Source organism: Narcine bancroftii, chromosome 5, assembly GCF_036971445.1.
Source record: "Narcine bancroftii isolate sNarBan1 chromosome 5, sNarBan1.hap1, whole genome shotgun sequence".
In the NCBI taxonomy this organism is placed as follows: domain Eukaryota; kingdom Metazoa; phylum Chordata; class Chondrichthyes; order Torpediniformes; family Narcinidae; genus Narcine; species Narcine bancroftii.
Window position 1 is genome coordinate 79941552 of NC_091473.1, and position 20098 is coordinate 79961649.

The 20098-nt window shown below is 41.5% G+C and overlaps 1 protein-coding gene across 5 annotated transcripts in view; it reads left to right on the top strand.

The window, feature by feature from the left end:
* Nucleotides 1–893: 893 nt before the first annotated feature.
* The window catches only part of LOC138763583 (fibronectin type III domain-containing protein 7-like), a 71115-nt gene continuing 51910 nt past the window's right edge, over nucleotides 894–20098 (top strand). For 4 of the 5 annotated variants that reach the window (XM_069937979.1, XM_069937981.1, XM_069937978.1 and 1 more), the window contains exons 1-6: nucleotides 894–1151; nucleotides 8922–9182; nucleotides 9648–9902; nucleotides 11364–11624; nucleotides 11748–12008; nucleotides 16269–16529. In XM_069937979.1, the coding sequence (XP_069794080.1) occupies nucleotides 1076–1151; nucleotides 8922–9182; nucleotides 9648–9902; nucleotides 11364–11624; nucleotides 11748–12008; nucleotides 16269–16529 (1375 nt within the window). In that variant the 5' untranslated portion in view covers nucleotides 894–1075. The other variant, XM_069937982.1, reaches the window with a different exon arrangement.

Genomic DNA, 20098 nt, shown 5'->3' on the forward strand with positions numbered 1-20098 from the left:
TCACCAGAGATTTGTGTAATTGCAATATGACCTCTTGACTATTGAACTCAATCCTGCTATTAATGTAGCCCAGCATCCCATAGACCTTTATAAGTATCCTATCAACCTGCACAGATGTATGGATTTGGACCCCAAGGACCCTCTGTTCCTCCATACTATTAAGTGTCCAACCATTAACCTTGAGCTCAGTCTTCTGGTTTGACCTTCCAAAATGCATCTGTTCGCACTTGTATGGATTATATTCTATCTGCCATTTTTCTGCCCAACTCTGCATCCTATCTATATAGTTTTGTAACCAAGACAACCTTCAGCACTTTTCACAACTCCTACAACTTTTGTATCATCTCCAAACTTACTGACCCATCCCTCTACTTCTTCATCAAGGTCATTAATAAAAATCACAAAGAGTAGGGATCCCTGAAGAACTCCACTAATCACTGACCTCCAGGCAGAAAACTTTCTGTCTGCTACTACTCTCTGCTTTAAACAATGAAGCCAATATTTTATCCATACATCCAAGGTTCCATGAATCCCATGCCTCATGATTTTCTGAACGAGTCTCTCATGGGAGACAGTTGTCAAGTGCCTTACTAAAATCCAAATTTTAGCAGACCACATCTACCACCCTACCTTCATCAATTTCTTTTGTAGCCTCCTCATAAAACTCAGTTAGGCTCATATGGCACAATCTTGCCTTCGCAAAGCCATGCTGACTATCCCTTAGTAGACTATTTTTTTTAACTGCTCATAAATCTTGTGCTTAAGAATACTCTCCAATAGTTTGCACACAACTGACGTAAAACTCACAAGTCTATAAGTCCCAGGATTTTCCCTCTTACCTTTTTTAAACAATAGGGAGAATCTGGTTTTTTAAAATTTTTTTTTTTCAGTTTCGTGCATCCCACAGAATCTGGATGTGCAGCTGGACTGTGACACAAACGATGCTTCAGTGCTGTGGAGCCACACGAGAGGTGCAGTGTCTTACTCTGCAGCAGCAGAAGGAAGTGATGGGCACACAGTGTCCTGTGAGACATCCAAGAGAGAATGTCAGATAACTGAGCTACACTGTGGACAGATGTATAATTTAACTCTGACAGCACTGGATGGAGTGTGTGACAACTCACAAAGCCCCCTGTTTGTGTTCAACACTGGTAGGACCTTTGTTTGACTTTGTTGCTTTAAAAACTAACTGTAAAATTTTCCATGACTTTTACACTTGCAATGCACCTGTTACCTATCGAAATACCACATCACATTGAGATAGAAAACTGTTAGAGGTAACCACAAACAAATCCATGCTATACTGTGCAATATATGGTGGGTAGTCGTGTATGAACATTATTGAAGAAAATTGGCAGCTATTTTTCATGTTCCCTGCGATATAAGTGCAGAGGAAGGCTGTAGATAGAGCTCTCGAGAGTGCAATAATTGAATGACTTACTAAATTGTCAATGTTGTAAAACTTCACCGATCCACTACTCAATTGTTCTGAAATTCAAATAGTTCAGCATCTAGCACACCAGCCGATGTTTGCCATGCTCCCCTTCAGCTCAACAGTGCCCAGATCCTGCAGTCCCCTTCTGCTTACCATGCCTGTAGTTCCTGCCATCCCTTCCAATTCATCTGACCCCAGTTTTAAGATTCAAGATTCAAGTTATTCAAGTAATAAAACAGTGTCATGTTACATGAAATTGCTCTTGCCTGCTCTAAGGCCGACAGATTTGCCATCTGCAGAAATTGCCTGAAGCGCCTCTTACAGTCAGAAAAAGAGAAGCAGAGTGCCCCCAGAGTCACCGTGTGTCTGTAGATTCACCCCCAGCACTTCCACAGCATCCGCAGCCACATAGATTCCAGTCCAAACCATTGGCAACCCAAGCTCCAGATCCAAACCTCCGACAGAGTCAGGAACCCCCTCAATGCTTTAGGCACCCACTGACATCCCGGATCCATTACCTGGTACTCCTTCAGCCAGGTTTGAGCCAGTCTCCAGCAGTTCACAGCCCAGCGGGAGTCACCCAACAGCAGTCTCCGGCAGCCCCCATCCTCCATGAGTTCCTCACCTTGAGTCACCAGCAGCCCGCTACATGTGTGGGTCTTTCATCCACAGAGCCCCTCACTGGTCTGCCGTCATGGTAACTGTCCCATGGGTTGTCTCCTCTGCTTCTCCTTCTCAGGCGGTGGATGGTCTCCCAGTTTTTTGGTGCCCTGCACCAGTCTTCCACTCCCCTGGAGTCTGAAACCCCTCATGGCTGCTGCCATCTTGGGTGCAGACCCTGCAGTTGGGAGATTTTAAATAAAACTACCATCGTCTCCTTTAACGGGCCATTCAAAGCCTGTGCGGAGATGACAACAGTTGGCTGGGTGTTGGACCTTGCAGGAACACTGTATCTACATTCCTTGCTCCCCACGGGTCTGCACCAGTGGCAGCACTGCCATTTTCCAAAGTTCTATGTTCTATGTTCCCAGCTCCCTATAAACCCATTGGGCAGCAGGATATCTTTCTAGTTTCTTACTCACCTCTCCTCAGTTCTCCAGCTCTCTTTAATCGCATTGGGCCATGTTTTACTTTCTCCCTTCAATCGCACCAGGACCCCTGCTTCTGCACTCATTTTAAACTGATTTCCAGAGCCTTGCTATCCACATGGTGTTGGTGCAATAATAGAATAAAATCCGTGATCCAGAAAATCTGTGTTTGACTGATGTCATCAAAATCCTGGATGTGTCAGGCAATTAGACGTATGAAATTCCACCCAACTCTTAATACACTAGATTATTTTTAGAGTCATTTAGTGGCTCTAAACAAAGCCCTTGAACACCTGGACAGCAAAGATGCATACAGATCATCATTCAACACCATCATTCCCTCAAAGCTGATCAGCCAACTCCAAGACCTGGGCCTTAACATCTCACTGTTTAATTGTATCCAGGATTTCCTCACCTCCAGAGCACAATCAGTGAGGATTGGTAAGAACTTCTCCTCCACTATCCCCATCAGTACCAGAGCACCATAACGCTGCATTCTTATCCCCCTGCTCATTTACACCTATAATTGAATGATTCTATACAACAGTAACACCATTTACAGATTTGCTGACAATACCACAGTAGTGTGTTGTATAAAAGGGGGTGATGTGTCAGCATATAGAAGAGAAATTGAAAATTTGGCTGGCTGGTCCAACTCAATGTCACCAGAACCAAGGAGCTGATTGTGGACTTCAGGAGGGGAAAACTAGAGGTGTACGGCCCAGTGATCACTGAGGGATAAGAGGTGGAGAACATGAGCAAATTTTAATTCCCAGGAGTCACTATTTCAGAGGATCTTTCCTGGATCCAATACATGAATATCATTGTGAAGAAATCACATCAGCGCCTATACTTCCTCAGGTGTTTGCAGAGGTTTGGAATGACATCAAAACCCTTGGTAAACTTCTATAGATATTTAGTGGAAAGTGTGCTGACTGGCTGCATCATGCCCTAGAATGGGGTCACCAATACCTCTGAGTAGAAAATCCAGGTAATACGGAAGCACAGTCAGGGAAGTGGGACAGCACTATTTGTTAAGGATGAGATCAGGAAATGATGGCAATAGCGAGACATGATGTAAGATCTTAGGAGGAAAATGTTGAATCCATCTGGGTAGAGATAAGGAATAGTAAAGGGAAAAAAATCTCTTGTGGGAGTGGCCTGTAAGCCACCCAATAATAACATTACTGTGGCACAGTCAGTAACCTAAAAATTATCAGAGACATGTAAGGATGGAACAATAGTTATCATAGGGACTTTAACATGCACATAGACTGGGTGAATCAGGTTGGCCAAAGCAACCTCGAGCAGGAATTCAAAGTATGTATCCGTGATAGCATTCTTGAACAGCGTGTTACTGAACCTACAAGGGAACATGTGACCTGAGATCTGGTACTGTGCAATGAGACAGGTAAAATTAGCGATCTAACAGTTAGGGATCCTGTTGGAAAGAGTGATCACAGTATGATTAAGTTTCTCACACAAATGGAGGGTATAATAGTTTGGTCTAAACAATAGTTTTGCCTAAACAAGGGAAACTACAAAGGAATGAAGGAGGAGTTGGCTCAGGTTGACTGGGAATGCAGGCTATATGGAGGAATGGATGAGGAACAGTGGAAGACTTTCACAGTACGTGGGAACAGCCAGTCTTGCATAACTAAGGAAATAAAGGAAGGCATCAAACTAAAAGCTTGTGCATACAAATTCGCCAAGAGCAGTGGGAAACTAAAAGATTGGGAGAAATTAAAAAGCAACAGAACCACAAAGCAACAAAAGAGAGGGAAGGTAGATAATGAAAAAAGATTAACACAAAATATAAAAATGAACAGGAAACATTTTTATAATTATATAAAGCAGAAAACAGTGGCTAAAGTGAAGTTGGTCCTTTGGAGGATGAGAAGGGGGAAATTGATATTGGGTAATGAAGAAATAGCTGAGGCTTTGAATGACTATTTTACGTTGGTCTTCATGATGAAGGACAAGTCTACCATGCTGAAGACAGATGTTATGAATGTGATGGGAGGTGGGTATCTAGATGCAGTGACAGATTAACTACCACCCAGGTCCTAAGCTGACCTTTAGTAAGGCTCCCACACCCCCCCCCCACTGACCTTGCTCTGCCACAGGCTGGGCTTACCCCCCCCCCCAACGCTGCCCTCACTCCCCGCTGAGCCCAGGCCATCCCAGCCGACCCTCACTGCCAAGCGAGGGCCTGGCCACCAAGCGCCACTCGCTACTGGGCTCTCATTTAGCAGTACCAGCTACCGGTCAGACACCACCGGTATTTCAAAGCCCCCTTCTTGCACACGCCACAAATCTTCATGCCGCTGCCTCCAGCTCGCAGAAACCACCCTTCGTGTCACCCTGGCAATGGCGCGGTGCCGACTCTGGCCCATAGTCACCAGTTTCACCTGCGCAGTAAGTCTGAAACGATAAACCAAGACCAAACTACCCTTACCTCATATAGATGCTACATGGCCTACTCCAGCATATTTGTGTATTAGACTACAATCACAGCATCTGCAGTCATAGACATGGTAAACACAATCTCTTGGGGAGTCACGGCTGTAGTATGAAGTCCCTAAAAGCATTACTTGTTTACTTCTAAATGATTATATGTTTGGAGTCTAATTTAGATAACAATATAGAATTTGTAATATTCCAGATATGAAAATAATATATGCAAAAGTGTGGTGGCCCCTTGTAGACCCCTTGGGGTGCCTCACAAAATGAAGGACGAACGCGACGATCTAGCAGGCTGCATGAGGTCCACAATGTTGCCCTCCAATTGGCCACAGCTAAAAGAACCTAACTGGCCTATCAAGGAAAGCGGATCGCAAATGCACCAATCAGTGCTGAGAGGGCTGTGAGAGTAATAAAGCTCAGTGTTAACTACATTCAACTGTGGTTAACGTCGTTCTTTCTGGGAACAGCATGTACTTTCTGAGCTAACCTGCATACAGCTATAACCTCTCCTGCACTATAAGGTCCGCAGAGCCATAGCTTGTAGCAGCTAGCTACAAAAGTACTGAAATATCTCGGGTGGCTTGGGCCCCCCCTTACCCTTCGGGCCCCTAGGCTTCAGCCTACTCAGCCTAATAATTAATCTGCCACTGCCTAGGTGCAATAGCTATCACGAAAGAGGTAGCACTGAGCAAACATGTGTGTCTAAAGATAGATAAGTCCCCTGGTCCTGATGGAATGCATCCCAGGGTACTGAAAGAAATGGCAAAAGTTATAGTAGAGATTTTGGTAATTTACCAAAATTTTATGGACTCTGGGCAGGTCTCAGTGATTTGAAAGGTGGTGAATGTCTTCTTAAAAAAGGATATCGGCAAAAGGCAGGGAACTGTAGGCTAGTTAGTTTAATATCTGTGGTTGGTAGAATGTTGAAGTTATCATTAATGAAGAAATAGCAAGCCATCAGGAGTAAAATAGATCCATCAGGTAGACACCACGTGGATTCAGCAAAAGCTGACCCTGCTTGACAAACTTACTTTGAGGATATAATGAGTGCAGTAGATAGAGGGGAGCAGATGGACATTGTTCACTTGGATTTTCGGAATGTGTTCAATAAGGTGCTGCATAAAGGACTTGTACAATAAATAAAGATGCATGAATTTGGGGGTGATGTATTAGCATGGAGAGAGGATTGATTAGCCAATAGAAAGTAAAGAGTTGGGATACGGGAGTGTTTTTCTGGTTGGCAATCAATGGTGAAAGGGGTGCCATAGGGGTTGATGCTGGGTTCACAACTGTCCACGATATACACTAACAATCTGGAAGAGTAGACAGGGTGTAGTGAATCTAAATTTGCTGTTAACACTAAATTAAGTGGAAAAGCAAATTGTGCAGAGGATATTGAAAGTCTGCAGAAAGATATAGATAGCTTAAGTGAGTGGGCAAGGGTCTGACAGATGGAGTATAATGTTGGTAAATCTGAGGTTATCCACTTTGGAAGGAAAAATGGAAGATCAGATTATTTAAATGGCAAGTGATTGCAGCCTGCTGCATACAGAGAATATGGGAATGCTTGTGCATGAATTGCAAGTGCAGCAGGCTATCAATAAGGCAAATGGAATGTTGGCCTTCATTGCTAGAGGGATTGAATTTAGGAGCAGGGAGGTTATGTTGCAACTCTACAAGGCACTGGTGAGGCCACATCTGTAGTACTGTGTGCAATCCTGGTCTCATTAAATGAGGAAGGATGTACTATCTTGGAGGTGCTCCAGAGGAGGTTCACCAGGTTGATTCCAGAGATTGGCCTATGAGGAGAGATTGAGTCCTGTGGGGCTGTTCTCACATAAATTTAGAAGAATGAGAGGGGATCTTATAGAAATGCATAAAATTATGAAAGGTGTAGATAAAACAGAGGTAGGTAAGTTGTTCCCATTGGTGGGGGAGATTAAAACTAGGGGACATAGCTTCAAGATCCAGGGTAGTAGATTTAGGACTGAGATGAGGACGATGGTGAATCTATGGAATTTGCTGCCCATTGAAGCATTGGCTAAATAAAATATATTTAAGACAAAGTTGGGTTTACACCTTACAAAGTAGGGAAAATAAGAGATATGGGGAAAGGCAAGTAGGTGGAGCTGAGTCTATAATCAGATCAGCCTTGATCTCTTTGAATGATGGAGTAGGCTTGATGGGCTGGATGTTCACCCAGAAATTGGATGAACAACACAATTTTCTGTCTGGGCACTCTCCAACTGGATGGCATTGTTTGCCTCCTCTCCATTCTCTTTGTCTTCTTTCCTCCAACTCTCCACTCTCTTCCCTCTCCACTCACAGAGCCATCCCTCAACTCCTGCATGCTGATGTTGCTACCTCCTCCCCTATCCACCTCTTACCTCCTGCCTTTGAGACCGTGCTCCTCCCCATGCCCCTCCCTCCTTACCATTTTATTCAGGTGCCTGCCCACATTGGTTCATACCTCAATAAAGGGCTCAAGCCCAAAATGTTGGTTATGTACTTTTATCTTTGCTACATAAAGTACATCATTTGACCTGCTGAGTTTCTCCAGCATTGTTTTTAGGGGCGGCCTGGTTGGTGCAACACCTTTATACTGCCAGCAATCGGTTTTGAATTCTGCGCTGTCTATAAGGGCTTCATACACTCTTCCCTTGTCTGAATTGGTTTTCTCTGGGGAGCTTCAGTTTCCTCCCACCATTCGAAACGTACTGGAGGTGTAGGTTAATTGGGCAGCACAGATTCGTGGGCCAAAAAGGCCTTTTACTGTGCTGTATGTCTAAATTTAAAAAATTTTAAAATACTTTGATTAAAACTTTATTTTCAAAGGTGAACTTTCTTATTCTAAAAAGAGATTTTCTTCAGTATGATTCCTTCAGCTGATTAAGTATTTTGCTAATAGGAAGTAGAATCAGAATCAGGATTTATTGTTATGAACAAGTCATGAAATTCAGTGTTTTGTGGCAGCATCATAGAGTAAATATTCATATTATAAACCATCTTACAACATTATTATAAAGAAGTAAAAATAATAATGCACAAAAAGTAAGGCAGTGTCTATGGTCCATTGATTATTCAAGAATGGGATGGCAGCAGGGAAGAAGCTGCCTGGTTCTGCTGAGTGCTCAACTTTAGGCTCCTGTACCTTTTCCCCCGATGGTAGCAGAATGAAGAGGGCATGGCCTGGGTGGTGGGGGGAGTCTTTGAGGATAGAGGATGCTTTTTAAGAGACCACCTCATGTTGATGTCCTCGATGGAGTGAAGTCTAGTGCCCGTGATGTTGCAGGCTGAGTTATTCTTGTCCTGAGAGCTAGCGCCTCCAGACCAGGTAGTGATGCAACCAGCCAGAATGCTCTCCTGTAGAAGTTTACTAGAGTCTTTCATGACGTACTGAACCTCCTCAGACACCTCACAAAGTATAGCCGCTGGCGAGCCTTCTTTGTGATTTCATCAACATGGAGGCTCCAGGACAGATCCTCTGAGATGTTGACATCCAGAAATTTGAAGTTCTTGACCCTCTCCACTGCTGAGTCCTCGATGAGCACTGGGTCATGTTCCCCTGAAGTCCACAATTATCTCCTTGGTTTTGTTGATGTTGAGTGCAAGGTTGTTGTTGTTACACCATTCAACGAGCTGATCTATCTCCCTCCTGTTCACTTCCTCATTGCAGTTTGTGATTTAACCAAAAACTGTGGTGTCATCAGCAAACTTGAATTGTGCCTGGCCACACAGTCATGAGTGTATAACAAGTAGAGCAGTGGGCTAAGCATGCATCCTTAGGGTGTATCTGTGTTGATAATCAGTATAAAAATAAATGAGGTAAACTTATAAAGATAAAAATGATTATGCTATCTTTATATATAGAAATATTTGGATTGTAGCCATTTCTGCTTTGCCTCATTTAGCTTGTGTTTCATATTTTGCAGCCCCTTGTGCCCCTGAACACATTTCCACCAGTCTGAACTGTGACACCAGGAGTACATCAGTGACCTGGGAGAAGGCTAATGGTGCCGTGTGGTACATTGCAACGGCAGAAGGACAAGATGGGCACATTTCACTGTGTAACACAACGGAAACAAACTGTGATTTTATGGACCTCCACTGCAGTCAAGTATATTTAATTTCTGTGACAGCGATGGACAATGACTGTCAGAGTGTAAACATCTCTGTTTTTGAATCTGAAACAGGTAAACTTCCTCGAGTAAGTTATGTGAGAAATAATTAATTCATAGCTGTAACTGAAAGTCTGTTCTGAGGACTACAATCCAATCAGGTCACACTGTTTGTTTGGGAATTTGTGGAGACTCTTACTTCCCTCTCTGTCCTGATTTAATTTAGCGATACACTGAAATGTTTGGCCTCTGTTTCTGCATGGCTTCTAACATTAATCCTTTGTCGTAGTGGCTTTAAGCCTCTCCATGTGAAATAGAAGAGATAGTTTTCCTTCTATTCTCAGGTAAGTGACCCAATGCCCAACAACCAAAGGCCTGATTGGAACATTCACACCCAGTTGAATCTAAAGTCTCGAAGGAGAATCTCATAACATCTTCATGACTGTGTATCTCTGTAGAAAAGTTTATGTATTGCAAAGAAAACAAAACTGCACTACTATCATTAACTAATGACTTTTTTATCTTTCTCCTCCCCAAAAGCCCCTTGTCCCCCTCAGATCATACAAGCTGATTGTGACACCGTTACTGCATTTGTGACATGGGAGCTAAATAATCTCACAGTGTGGTACACTGCAACAGCTGAGGGGGGTGATGGGCACACAGCCACCTGCACCACATCTGAAACAAGCTGTCTAATCCCAGATCTTCACTGCAGCCAAATATACAGCATCTCAGTGCTCGCGTTTGGTAAAACCTGCAGCAGCCTCCAAAGCTCCAGCTATGAAATTGGGACAGGTAATGTTGGAAAGGGGAACCTCTCTGGATATTTTGCATTTACATTTCCTGAGGACATTACAAAACTTTTCACAATCAAATGAATGGGCCTATTGTGCTCATAATTTGTGAGTATTTAAATATTTAATGTAATAATATAATATAATCAGAACTGTGTTTACTTTCTCTAATTAAATACAAAGCGGAGGGCTGTCAAAAGCCCATCAGGATATTGTGGGTCAAGGTTCTGTCTGCACGCAGTACAATCCTCATGGAAGGCCTCTCAGAAATGAGGAATCAGTTAGCATTGAGATCAAGTTAATTCAGGTGGACACTAGGAATGGACATGTGGTTTCCTTAACTTCTCTCTGGGAAGAATTCCAGATCTATTTTTTGTAACTTAACTGATAGATGCGTGCTTAGCCCACTACTCTATGCATTATACACACATGACTGTGTGGCCAGGCCAATTCCAATGCCATCTACAAGTTTTCTGATGACACAACCATTATTGGTAAAATCACAAACGGCATTGAGGAAGTGAACAGGAGGGAGATAGATCAGCTCACTGAATGGTCAACTTCAGCAAAACCAAGGAGATGATTGTAGATCAGGTGGAAGTCAGGGGAACACGACCCAGTCCTCATCAAGGGCTCAGTAGTGGAGAGGGTCAAGAACCTCAAATTCCTGGATGTCAACATCTCAGAGGATCTGTCCTGGAGCCTCCGCTTTGATGCAATCACAAAGAAGGCTTGTCAGCGGCTGTACTTTGTGAGGTGTCTGAGGATGTTTGGTATGTCCCTGAAAACTCTCGTAAACTTCTAAGGGTGTACTGTGGAGAGCATTCTGGCTGGTTGCATCACTGCCTGGTATGGAGGTGTCAACTCTTAGGTCAAGGTTGTTAACTCAGCCTGCGACATCACAGGCACCAGGTGTCACTCCATTGAGGACATCTACATGAGACGGACTCTTAAAAAAGCAGCCTTTATCCTCGAAGACCCCACCACCCAGGCCATGACCTCTTCACTTTGCTACCTTTGGGGAAAAGGTACAAGAGCCTAAAGATGAGCCCTCAACAGCACAAGGACAGCTTCTTCTCCGCTGCCATCAGATTCTTGAATTAACAATGAACCAAAGACACTGCCTTACTTTTTGTGCTCTATTATTATCATTTTATTTTATTTTTTATAGTAATGTCCTAAGATGGTTAAGTATGTTTGCAGTATGATGCTGCTGGAAAATACCAAATTTCATGATTTGCTCATAACAATGAATCCTGATTCTGATTCTGAGATCTTTCAAAATCAACCTGTAAATCAATGTTCTGTGAAATTAGGTGGAACCTCAGAAGTTGGGCTTGGGGCTGACTTTTATATGGAAGGGCTACACACATTCTACAAGATGATGTCAATATCCATCTGACCACAATATTTTCTGTCATGAGTCCAGCAAATTTTAATGTCTATATTTCATTTTCTACAGCACCATGTGCCCCAGATGAAATTATTGCCAATGTGGATTGTAACTCCAATCGAGTGGTAGTATATTGGGGCCGGTCTAATGGAGCAAAAGAATTCAATGTAATCGCAGAAGGAAGTGATGGACATACACACTCGCACAACACAACAGAGACACGCTATGAAATGCTGGATTTACACTGTGGACAGTCCTATAACATAACTGTTACAACACTGAGTTATGGTCGGCACAGTATTTCAAGTACTTCCATCCAAATCCAAACTGGTAATACTATCTATTTAGTAGTATGCATAAAGATTTTTAAAATTAATTATTAATCATCATTAAAAATTATTAATCGTGGTAAATGCCAGACAGGGGAATTGATATTATTGTTTTTCTGAATAGCACCTTGCATTCCAGAGGACCTATCAGCTGAATTAAATTGCAATTCAAATGCAGTATCTTTTACATGGAATGGCACTGATGGAGCAAAGTTATATACTGTCACTGTTCAAGATAGACAAAAAATAACAGCTTTATTCAACACAAGTGATACAAATGCTCAAATCCCACACATGCAGTGTGGTGAATATTATACCATCTCTGTTCTAGCAACAGATGACATCTGCAAAAGTCCTCAGAGCGCAGTGGTGAATATACATGCAGGTATCATTCAATTACATTTCTTTTATGTGTTGATATTTCTGGTCCTAGTAAATAACTCTTCATGCATGATGTTGATTAAACTGCTAATCTTGTATCTTTTGAAATATAACTCAGTAGTCAGAATATATTTTGATTTTGTTTAATTTGAAATGTTGCCACTGATCCATTGATTAATGTTCTAAAGATTGTGGACAACAGACTGCTACCTCCCAAAGCTGTATGGATAGTGGCAGTGCCTTTTCTCCAATTTTAGAATCTCTGATATAAACCATTAGAAAAAATATTTGTTTATCAAGTGCTAATTAAACAAATCTAATTTTATAAACATTAAAATAAGTGAAAAAAAATTGAAAGCATTGAAACAATGAAAATAACCACAAAATACTATATATTTAGGCATACAGTTCGACCAGCATGTAAGTCGACCCCCCTTTTTCTGCCTCATTTTAAGGGTTTTATGATATATCCAGCATATAAGTCGACCCCCATTTCCTGGCTGCCTGAAGTGCCCCATTGACCAGCATACAAGTCAACGCTCAAAGCTCACGATGCCTGATATGGGCCATTGACCGGCATATACGTTGATCCTCATAGATCGCGCAGATGGATCTTCTGGGCATTGGTTGGAGGTGATTGGTATCATGGAGGGTTCCTCGACACAATGCAGCACATGACAAAAATATGAAGCAAGCTTGAAGTTGAAAGTGATAGAAATGGCCAAGAAAACCAACAACTGCTCTGCTGCAAGTAAATTTGATTTGCATGAAAAGTTGGTAAGAGATTGGAGGAAGAAAGAAAAGACTTTAAGAAAAATACCAAATAAGCAATGTTCTTTGAGAAAAGGAATCACTCTTTGGTCAGAGTTGGAAAATCATGTGAATAGACGCTAGATTGCTACATAGTTAACCAAAATAAAATAATAACATTTGCACTGCAGTACGCAAAGTCGGACCCAGACCTCAGTAAAGACTTTGAAGCTACAGTAGGCTGGTGCAATCATTTTATGAACAGGAAAATTCTGGTATTATGACAAAACATAAAAATCGCACAGAAACTACCAAAAGATCTTGATCATAAAGTTATAAGATTTCATCAGTTTATTATATGGAACCGGCAGAAACACCAGTTTGCATTGGCAAATATTGGAAACATGGATGAAACCCCCATGAATTTTGACATGATAGGCAATAGAACAGTGGAATGGAAAGGTGTTAAAACTGTACAGGCCACGAAAGGACTAGGTTTACTGTGGTGTTAACATGCATGGCCCACTGGACAAAGTTAAGACCCATGGTAATCTTCAAACACCAAATTAAACTGAAAATGAAATTCTCTGCGGGTATTTTTGTACATTTTCATGAAAAAGGTTGGATGGATGAAAATGATGTAAAACTATGGATAGACAATGTGTGGAACAGGTGGCCAAGCGGTTTATGCAAAGAATGGAGTTTACTGGTCTGGGATATTTTTCTAGCCAATTAACTGAGAACACTAAAAGTAGATTAAAACTAAACAACACTTACATGGTGGTTTCCCAAGTGGTTTGACATCAATATTGAAACCTTTCAATGTCTGCTTGAACAAGCCATTCAAAGACTTTGTGCGCGAGGAATGAAATACATGGATGTCAAGTGCAGAAAAGTCATTTACAAAAGGCAGGCCAATGAGTGCTGCATCACTTGATGTGCTGTGTAACTTTGTGCTCAAGGCCCGGGACAAAGTTAAAGTAGAGATTGTGATAAAGACGTTTAACAAGTGCGGTATCTCTTGTGCAATTTATTGTAGGACACTGATGATGAAGCTGAAACCGCCTCATCAGATACAGACTGGGACCCTTATGGTGACTGTTTAAACAGAGAGAGTATGGATGTGCCTGCCACCATCTTTGCTTTAGATGATGATGGTGGGTGTGATTTTTAAGGGTGGATATGTTGCTGTTTTCAGACAATGATAGCAATTTTGAAGGGTGCCGATCATGTTGTTTTTCAATAAAAATCTCATTGAAAATCTGTTGCAGTTGGGTGTTTTTTTTGGTTTTTCAAGGGTCATCTTATACACCAAATCGGTTTTTCTCGGGTTGAGTTGTACACCAGATATTGTAGATTGGATTTTGAGCTGAATTTAAGGTCTCAAAAGCATTTCCAGCATATAATCGACCCCCATATTTTGAGAGTTTTTGTGGGTTTCACGACTCGATTTATATGCTGATATATACAATAATTTTGAAAAGGTTTACTGAGATTTACCTCCTTGCAGTCAGTCTTTTCCAAATCTTCCACTGGCAAGTGTGGTAATTCTGAATTTAATGAAATGCCACTCGCCATATGTACAATTTCAGGAATTTCCAACATAACCTAGGCAGCTATGAAGCATTTTGAGATTAGTCAAAAATTATGGAATTCTGATATGGACTACATGACAGATGCTTAGAATTGAATGTCCTAAGCTCACAGATCTTGGTGGTCATATTTGGAGATTCCTGAGAAGAGAAAAATATTTATGACTGAAACATATATAATAGGGCGTAAATGTGACCCATTTGAAGAGCCTCACTCTCAATAATAAAAAATCTATGTGTTAAAATGGGATAAAGGAAAAATACATACTATATATAGAAATAAATAAAACACTTGATGTTGGATAATAACAATAAAGGATCCTGTGGGCTTAGTCGTGGCTGTTAATTGATGGATGATCACAGACTAGCTCACTTGAAATAATCCCGCAAAATATGTCTCCAAACCCCCAAATTTTTGAAAGATTGTTTTCAAAGTGTGCGTTAATTAATTAATGGATATACAATGTATTCTTTATTTTCCTAATTACTTTTCTGTTGTTATAACGTTGGGTCTGAATGAATTGTTGTCCAGGATTTTTATGAAGAGCTGGCACTTCCTTCTGTAGTAACTGATGGGCAACTCAGGACTTCATTAATGTGGCTGTTCTGAACTTTGTTGGAAGTGATGCTAGTAATTTCTAGTCTTCTCAGCTGTCATACTCCAGTTTCAGTATGGAGTTTGCTTGGAAACTCTGCCATTTTGTGTTGTTAAGAACCTGATTTAATTCAAATGGAGGACCATCGCCTTCCCAAGATCGTGTTATATGGCGAGCTCTCCACTGGCCACCGTGACAGAGGTGCACCAAAGAAAAGGTACAAGGACTGCCTAAAGAAATCTCTTGGTGCCTGCCACATTGACCACCGCCAGTGGGCTGATCTCGCCTCAAACCGTGCATCTTGGCGCCTCACAGTTCGGCGGGCAGCAACCTCCTTTGAAGAAGACCGCAGAGCCCACCTCACTGACAAAAGGCAAAGGAGGAAAAACCCAACACCCAACCCCAACCCACCAATTTTCCCCTGCAACCGCTGCAACCGTGTCTGCCTGTCCCGCATCGGACTTGTCAGCCACAAACGAGCCTGCAGCTGACGTGGACATTTATCCCCTCCATAAATCTTCATCCGCGAAGCCAAGCCAAAGAGAAAGATACATGTTTATGATTCTTCATAGGTCTCTTGTTGCTCTCTCCAATCTCTGACTTTGTATCTTTTATCTTGTTTGAAACAAATTTCTATTTTAACTTCCATATGAAGTTCTGATTATACTTTTTAAAAATATCAGTAGTTGTCCTTTAAATCTTCCGGAAAATATCCAATTGAATCATCAAAAAATGTTTCATGAAGCATGATACTGTTTAAAAAAAATCACAGTACAATAGGGTAATAAGAATACATTGGAATAATGCAACACATTTTACAGTACTATTTCAATAACTATAATTTTAAAAATTCAATACCATTAAAATAAAAATATAAATCACAATAATATCTGAATTATTTTTTTATTTTTAAATTTTATTTATAACATGGTAAAAGTCTATTCCGGCTATTTAAACCTGTGCCACCCAATCACACCCAAATTAATCTCCAACCCTGTACATTTTAAATTTATACCTACCACACAGAAATAGGCACTTCTGGCCCATGAGCCTATGCCACCCAAATTGATTACCACCCTGGTAGGTGGGTGGAAACCCAAGCACATAAAGGAAACCCATGCAGACACAGGAAGAACACACAAACTCCTTACTGACAGCAATAGATTAGAGCCCTTTATAATAATGTCACGCTAACAGTACCATCATAATACCCCTGTAGTACATTGCTAGTGAGACATCGTCAGAATACACTGAAAGGAGCAAAATACATTTTTGTAGATATATTTTGGTACCAAACTAAAGTATGTTTTCTTTTATATTCTGTAGGACCATGCACTCCACAAATCATAGCTGCTCACATTGACTGCAGTAACTTTAGTGTTCTGGCTTCGTGGGAACAGAAAGATGGGACTGATTTCTACATTGCAACTGCAAGCGCATTTGATGGGCATACACAATCATGCAGTGCAGAAGAGGCAGCTTGTGAAATATTTGACCTGTACTGTGGGCAATCATACAACATAACAGTAGTAGCAGTTAATGAAATGTGTAACAGCTCTCAAAGTGCAGCAACAACTGTTCTGACAGGTATCTGGCTCTAATTATGTTCTGTTTTAGATACTGTCCACCTACACAAGTTATACTTCAAGTTCATGATTTGGATAATGGAGTGGTAAATTGGATTAGTAAATATGCAGACGATGCAAAAATAGGGGGAATTGTGGATAATGAAGATGGTTTTCTGAGACTGCAGAAGGATTTGGACTGCTTAGAAGAGTGGGCGGAAAGATGGCAGATAGAGTTTAATACTGATAAGTGTGAGGTGCTTCATTTTGGGAAGAATAATCAAAACAGGACATATGCAGTGAAGGGGAGGGCAGAAGAACAGAGATCTTGGAATAACTGTTCATCATTCTCTGAAAGTGGAATCTTGTGGATAGAATAGTAAAGAAAGCTTTTGGTATGCTGGCCTTTATAAATCAAAGCATAGAATGTAGGAGTTGGGAAGTGATGTTGAGACTATTCAAGGCATTGGTGAGGCCAAATTTGGAATACTGTGTGCAGTTCTGGTCCCCAAATTATAGGAAGGATATCAATAATGCAGAGAAGATTTACTAAAATGTTGCCTGGATTGCAGTATCTAGAATACAAAGAAAGATTGATTAGACTGGGTCTTTATTCACTGGAGCGTAGAAGGTTGGGAGGGGGAATTTGATAGAGGTATTTAAAATTATGAGGGGGATTGATAGAGTAGATGTGAATAGACTCTTCCCTTGAGGGTAGGAGAGATTGAAATAAGGGGTCATAAGTTAAGGGTTGGGGGCAAAAGTATAGAAGTAATACGAGAGGGAGCTTCTTCACTCAGATAGTGGTGGCTGAGTGGAATGACCTTCCAGAAGAGGTAGTCGCAGCAAGGTCAATTTTGTCATTTAAGAAAAAGTTGGATAGGTGCATGGATGTGAGGGGATTGGAGGGTTATGGGCAGGGTCCAGGTAAGTGGGACTAGAGGCGATCACTTGAATCAGTATGGAATAGAGGGGCCGAGATGGCCTGTTTCCATACTGTAATTGTCATATGGTTATATGGAAATACCTGTATTTGCAGTATTCATTCATATATGTGTAAATGATCAGCCAGTATTGACAATCACGTTATTGTACAATATTATTCATATATCCGATGCAGCAAAAATAATAAGTATATATAAAGTGTGAAGACTAAGGAAATTATTCAGTTTAATGTACATGCCAGGTAAATATAACAACAAAGTTCTTCAAGTTTGCTATTGGTTTCATGTATTAACAGCACAATGCTTTGCGACTTGGATTGTGAAATTTAACATGAGGCACTATAGCAGGGGTGGCCAAACTTGTTTAATGTAAGAGTCAAATACGATAAACTTCAGATGTCTGAGAGCCTCAAGACATGAAAAAATATTACATATACATTTTTACTCTTGCATGTGTATTTTGTTACAAAAATTTTATAAGTATTAAGCAATACTTTTATGTAATAATATTTATTCATGTATGTAGTTTTTAAATGGCCATTTTGTATTATTTTCAATAATCAAAAAGTACACATACCGTAGAAACACGTGTAAAAGTTGAATTTAGTGGACCAACTTTCAGGCTAAAATTTAGGGGGTCGACTATTACATTCATACTACTTTTGTCCACGTGCGTCGTTTGGGATGTCGGGAAGTCAGATGGGCAGGCGGACAGCCTGGGCCTAGGTGAGAGTCCCCAGTCAGGGCATTGGGATCTCTGGTGGGTTGGCAGCCTAGGCGAGAGTCCATGATAATGAAATCAGGAGCTCAGATGGGAGGGTAGCTGGAGTGTTGGGAACTCGAATATACCGGGCAACTCAGATATGTGGGCAGCTGGAGTGTCGGGAGCTTAGATGGGCAGGCAGCTGGGGCGTAAGTGAGGGTTCACCCTGATTATGAGTTCTCACCTAAATCCCAGCTGCCCTCTCAACCAAGATCCTGATTCCCTGACAGTGGAATCTCTCCTAGGCACTAGCGCCCTCCCATCCAGGCTCCCGATGCCCCAACCACCCTTCAGAGCTTCTGCTCTGGACAATGGGTGGACAACCACAAGCCAAGCCGACTAAAATTACCATTGTGAGCACTGGTTCATACGATTCCTGTCTCAGCCAACATATTTCTGTGAGTTGCACATTATATGTCAAGTGTTTCATGAGCTGTGATTTGGCCCTGCAATGCAGCATACAGCATATCAAAGATTTTCTTGAGGACATAGTAAAAGATGAAGAAGGCTAAATAGCTCTTTCTTTACAGTTTGACCAATCAATTTTAATTTCCTAAGCAGGTATTAGTCATTGAATCTAACACCACGGAAAGAGGCCCTTTGACCCTCCAGACCTGCACCAATCTTATTTTTCACTGATCACCCAACATTCCCATCAATTCCCATGTTCTACTACACACTTATATTCAAAGAGCAATTAAGGAAATGAGAAAGGATCTAGGAAGAGTGGATTGGGATAAGTTTTTTTCAGGCAATGATGTGTTCAGTAAGTGGAAAGCCTTCAAACGCGAAATTTTGAGAGTCAGATTTTGCATGTTCCTGTCAGGATTAAAGACAAAGTTTACAGACAAAGGGAACCCTGGTTTTCAACGGATATTAGCAATCTGATAAAGTGGAAGAGAGAGGTGTATATCAGGTATAGGCAACAAGGAGCAAATGAGATACTAGAAGAGTACAGAAAAGGTAACAGAATACTTAAGAAAGAAATCAGGAAGGCAAAAAGAAGACACGAGGTTGCTTTGGTAGATTATGTGAAGGTCAACCCAAAGGGTTTTTACAAGAATGTTAAGAGTAAAAGGATAGTAAAGGACTGTGTTAAACCATTCTTTGTATGTTTAGCTGTCTGACACACCCATTGACCCACTGTACCTGTGGCTCCTCCCACAGACTCCTGAATAAAGGTGACTGTTCCACAGCCCCTTCCCCAGTTCAGGACAGATGACTAGCATGGACGTACCTCCATTCTATTGCTAATAAAACCCTATCAGTTTTACATAACTTCCAGATTTTTGGAGTTATTGATGGTGCATCAATTTTATTAGCAATAATTTTTTTTATAATGGAACATATCCTAAAACCAGAGAAGTTGGAAATTGACCCACATTTCCTGAAGCCTCCAACATCTTCAAACTCTGGCTGTGTTGCTTCAAAGCATCCCTGCAGGCATCATCTACTATCGTTGAGTCAGAGAATGGCAAGTTCCAGGTTCTACACTCCCAGGTTGGGCCCCTGGTATATTTCATGATCACGGATGCTGAGTCATACCCAGAGGCGATGGACATCCTGAAAGACCAGTACCTGAGGAAGGTAAATAAGGTCTACACAAAACATGTCCTGGTTACCCGAAAACAGTGACCTGGGGAATCGAGCGCTGAGTATCTCTGGGCCCTGTGAACTCTCGGATGGGCCTGCTTCTGCAAGGTTGTGATGACCACAGTGAACACAGAGGACCTGATCAGAGACACTTATGTTGCAGACATCAGGTCCAACTGCATCCAACAGAGACTGTTGGAGCAAGGTAAGCTCAACTAACGGAGAGCAGTCAAACTGGTAGGCATGCTGAAGATGGCCCTCCAAAATATGGAAGCCTACTCAGCTGACAAT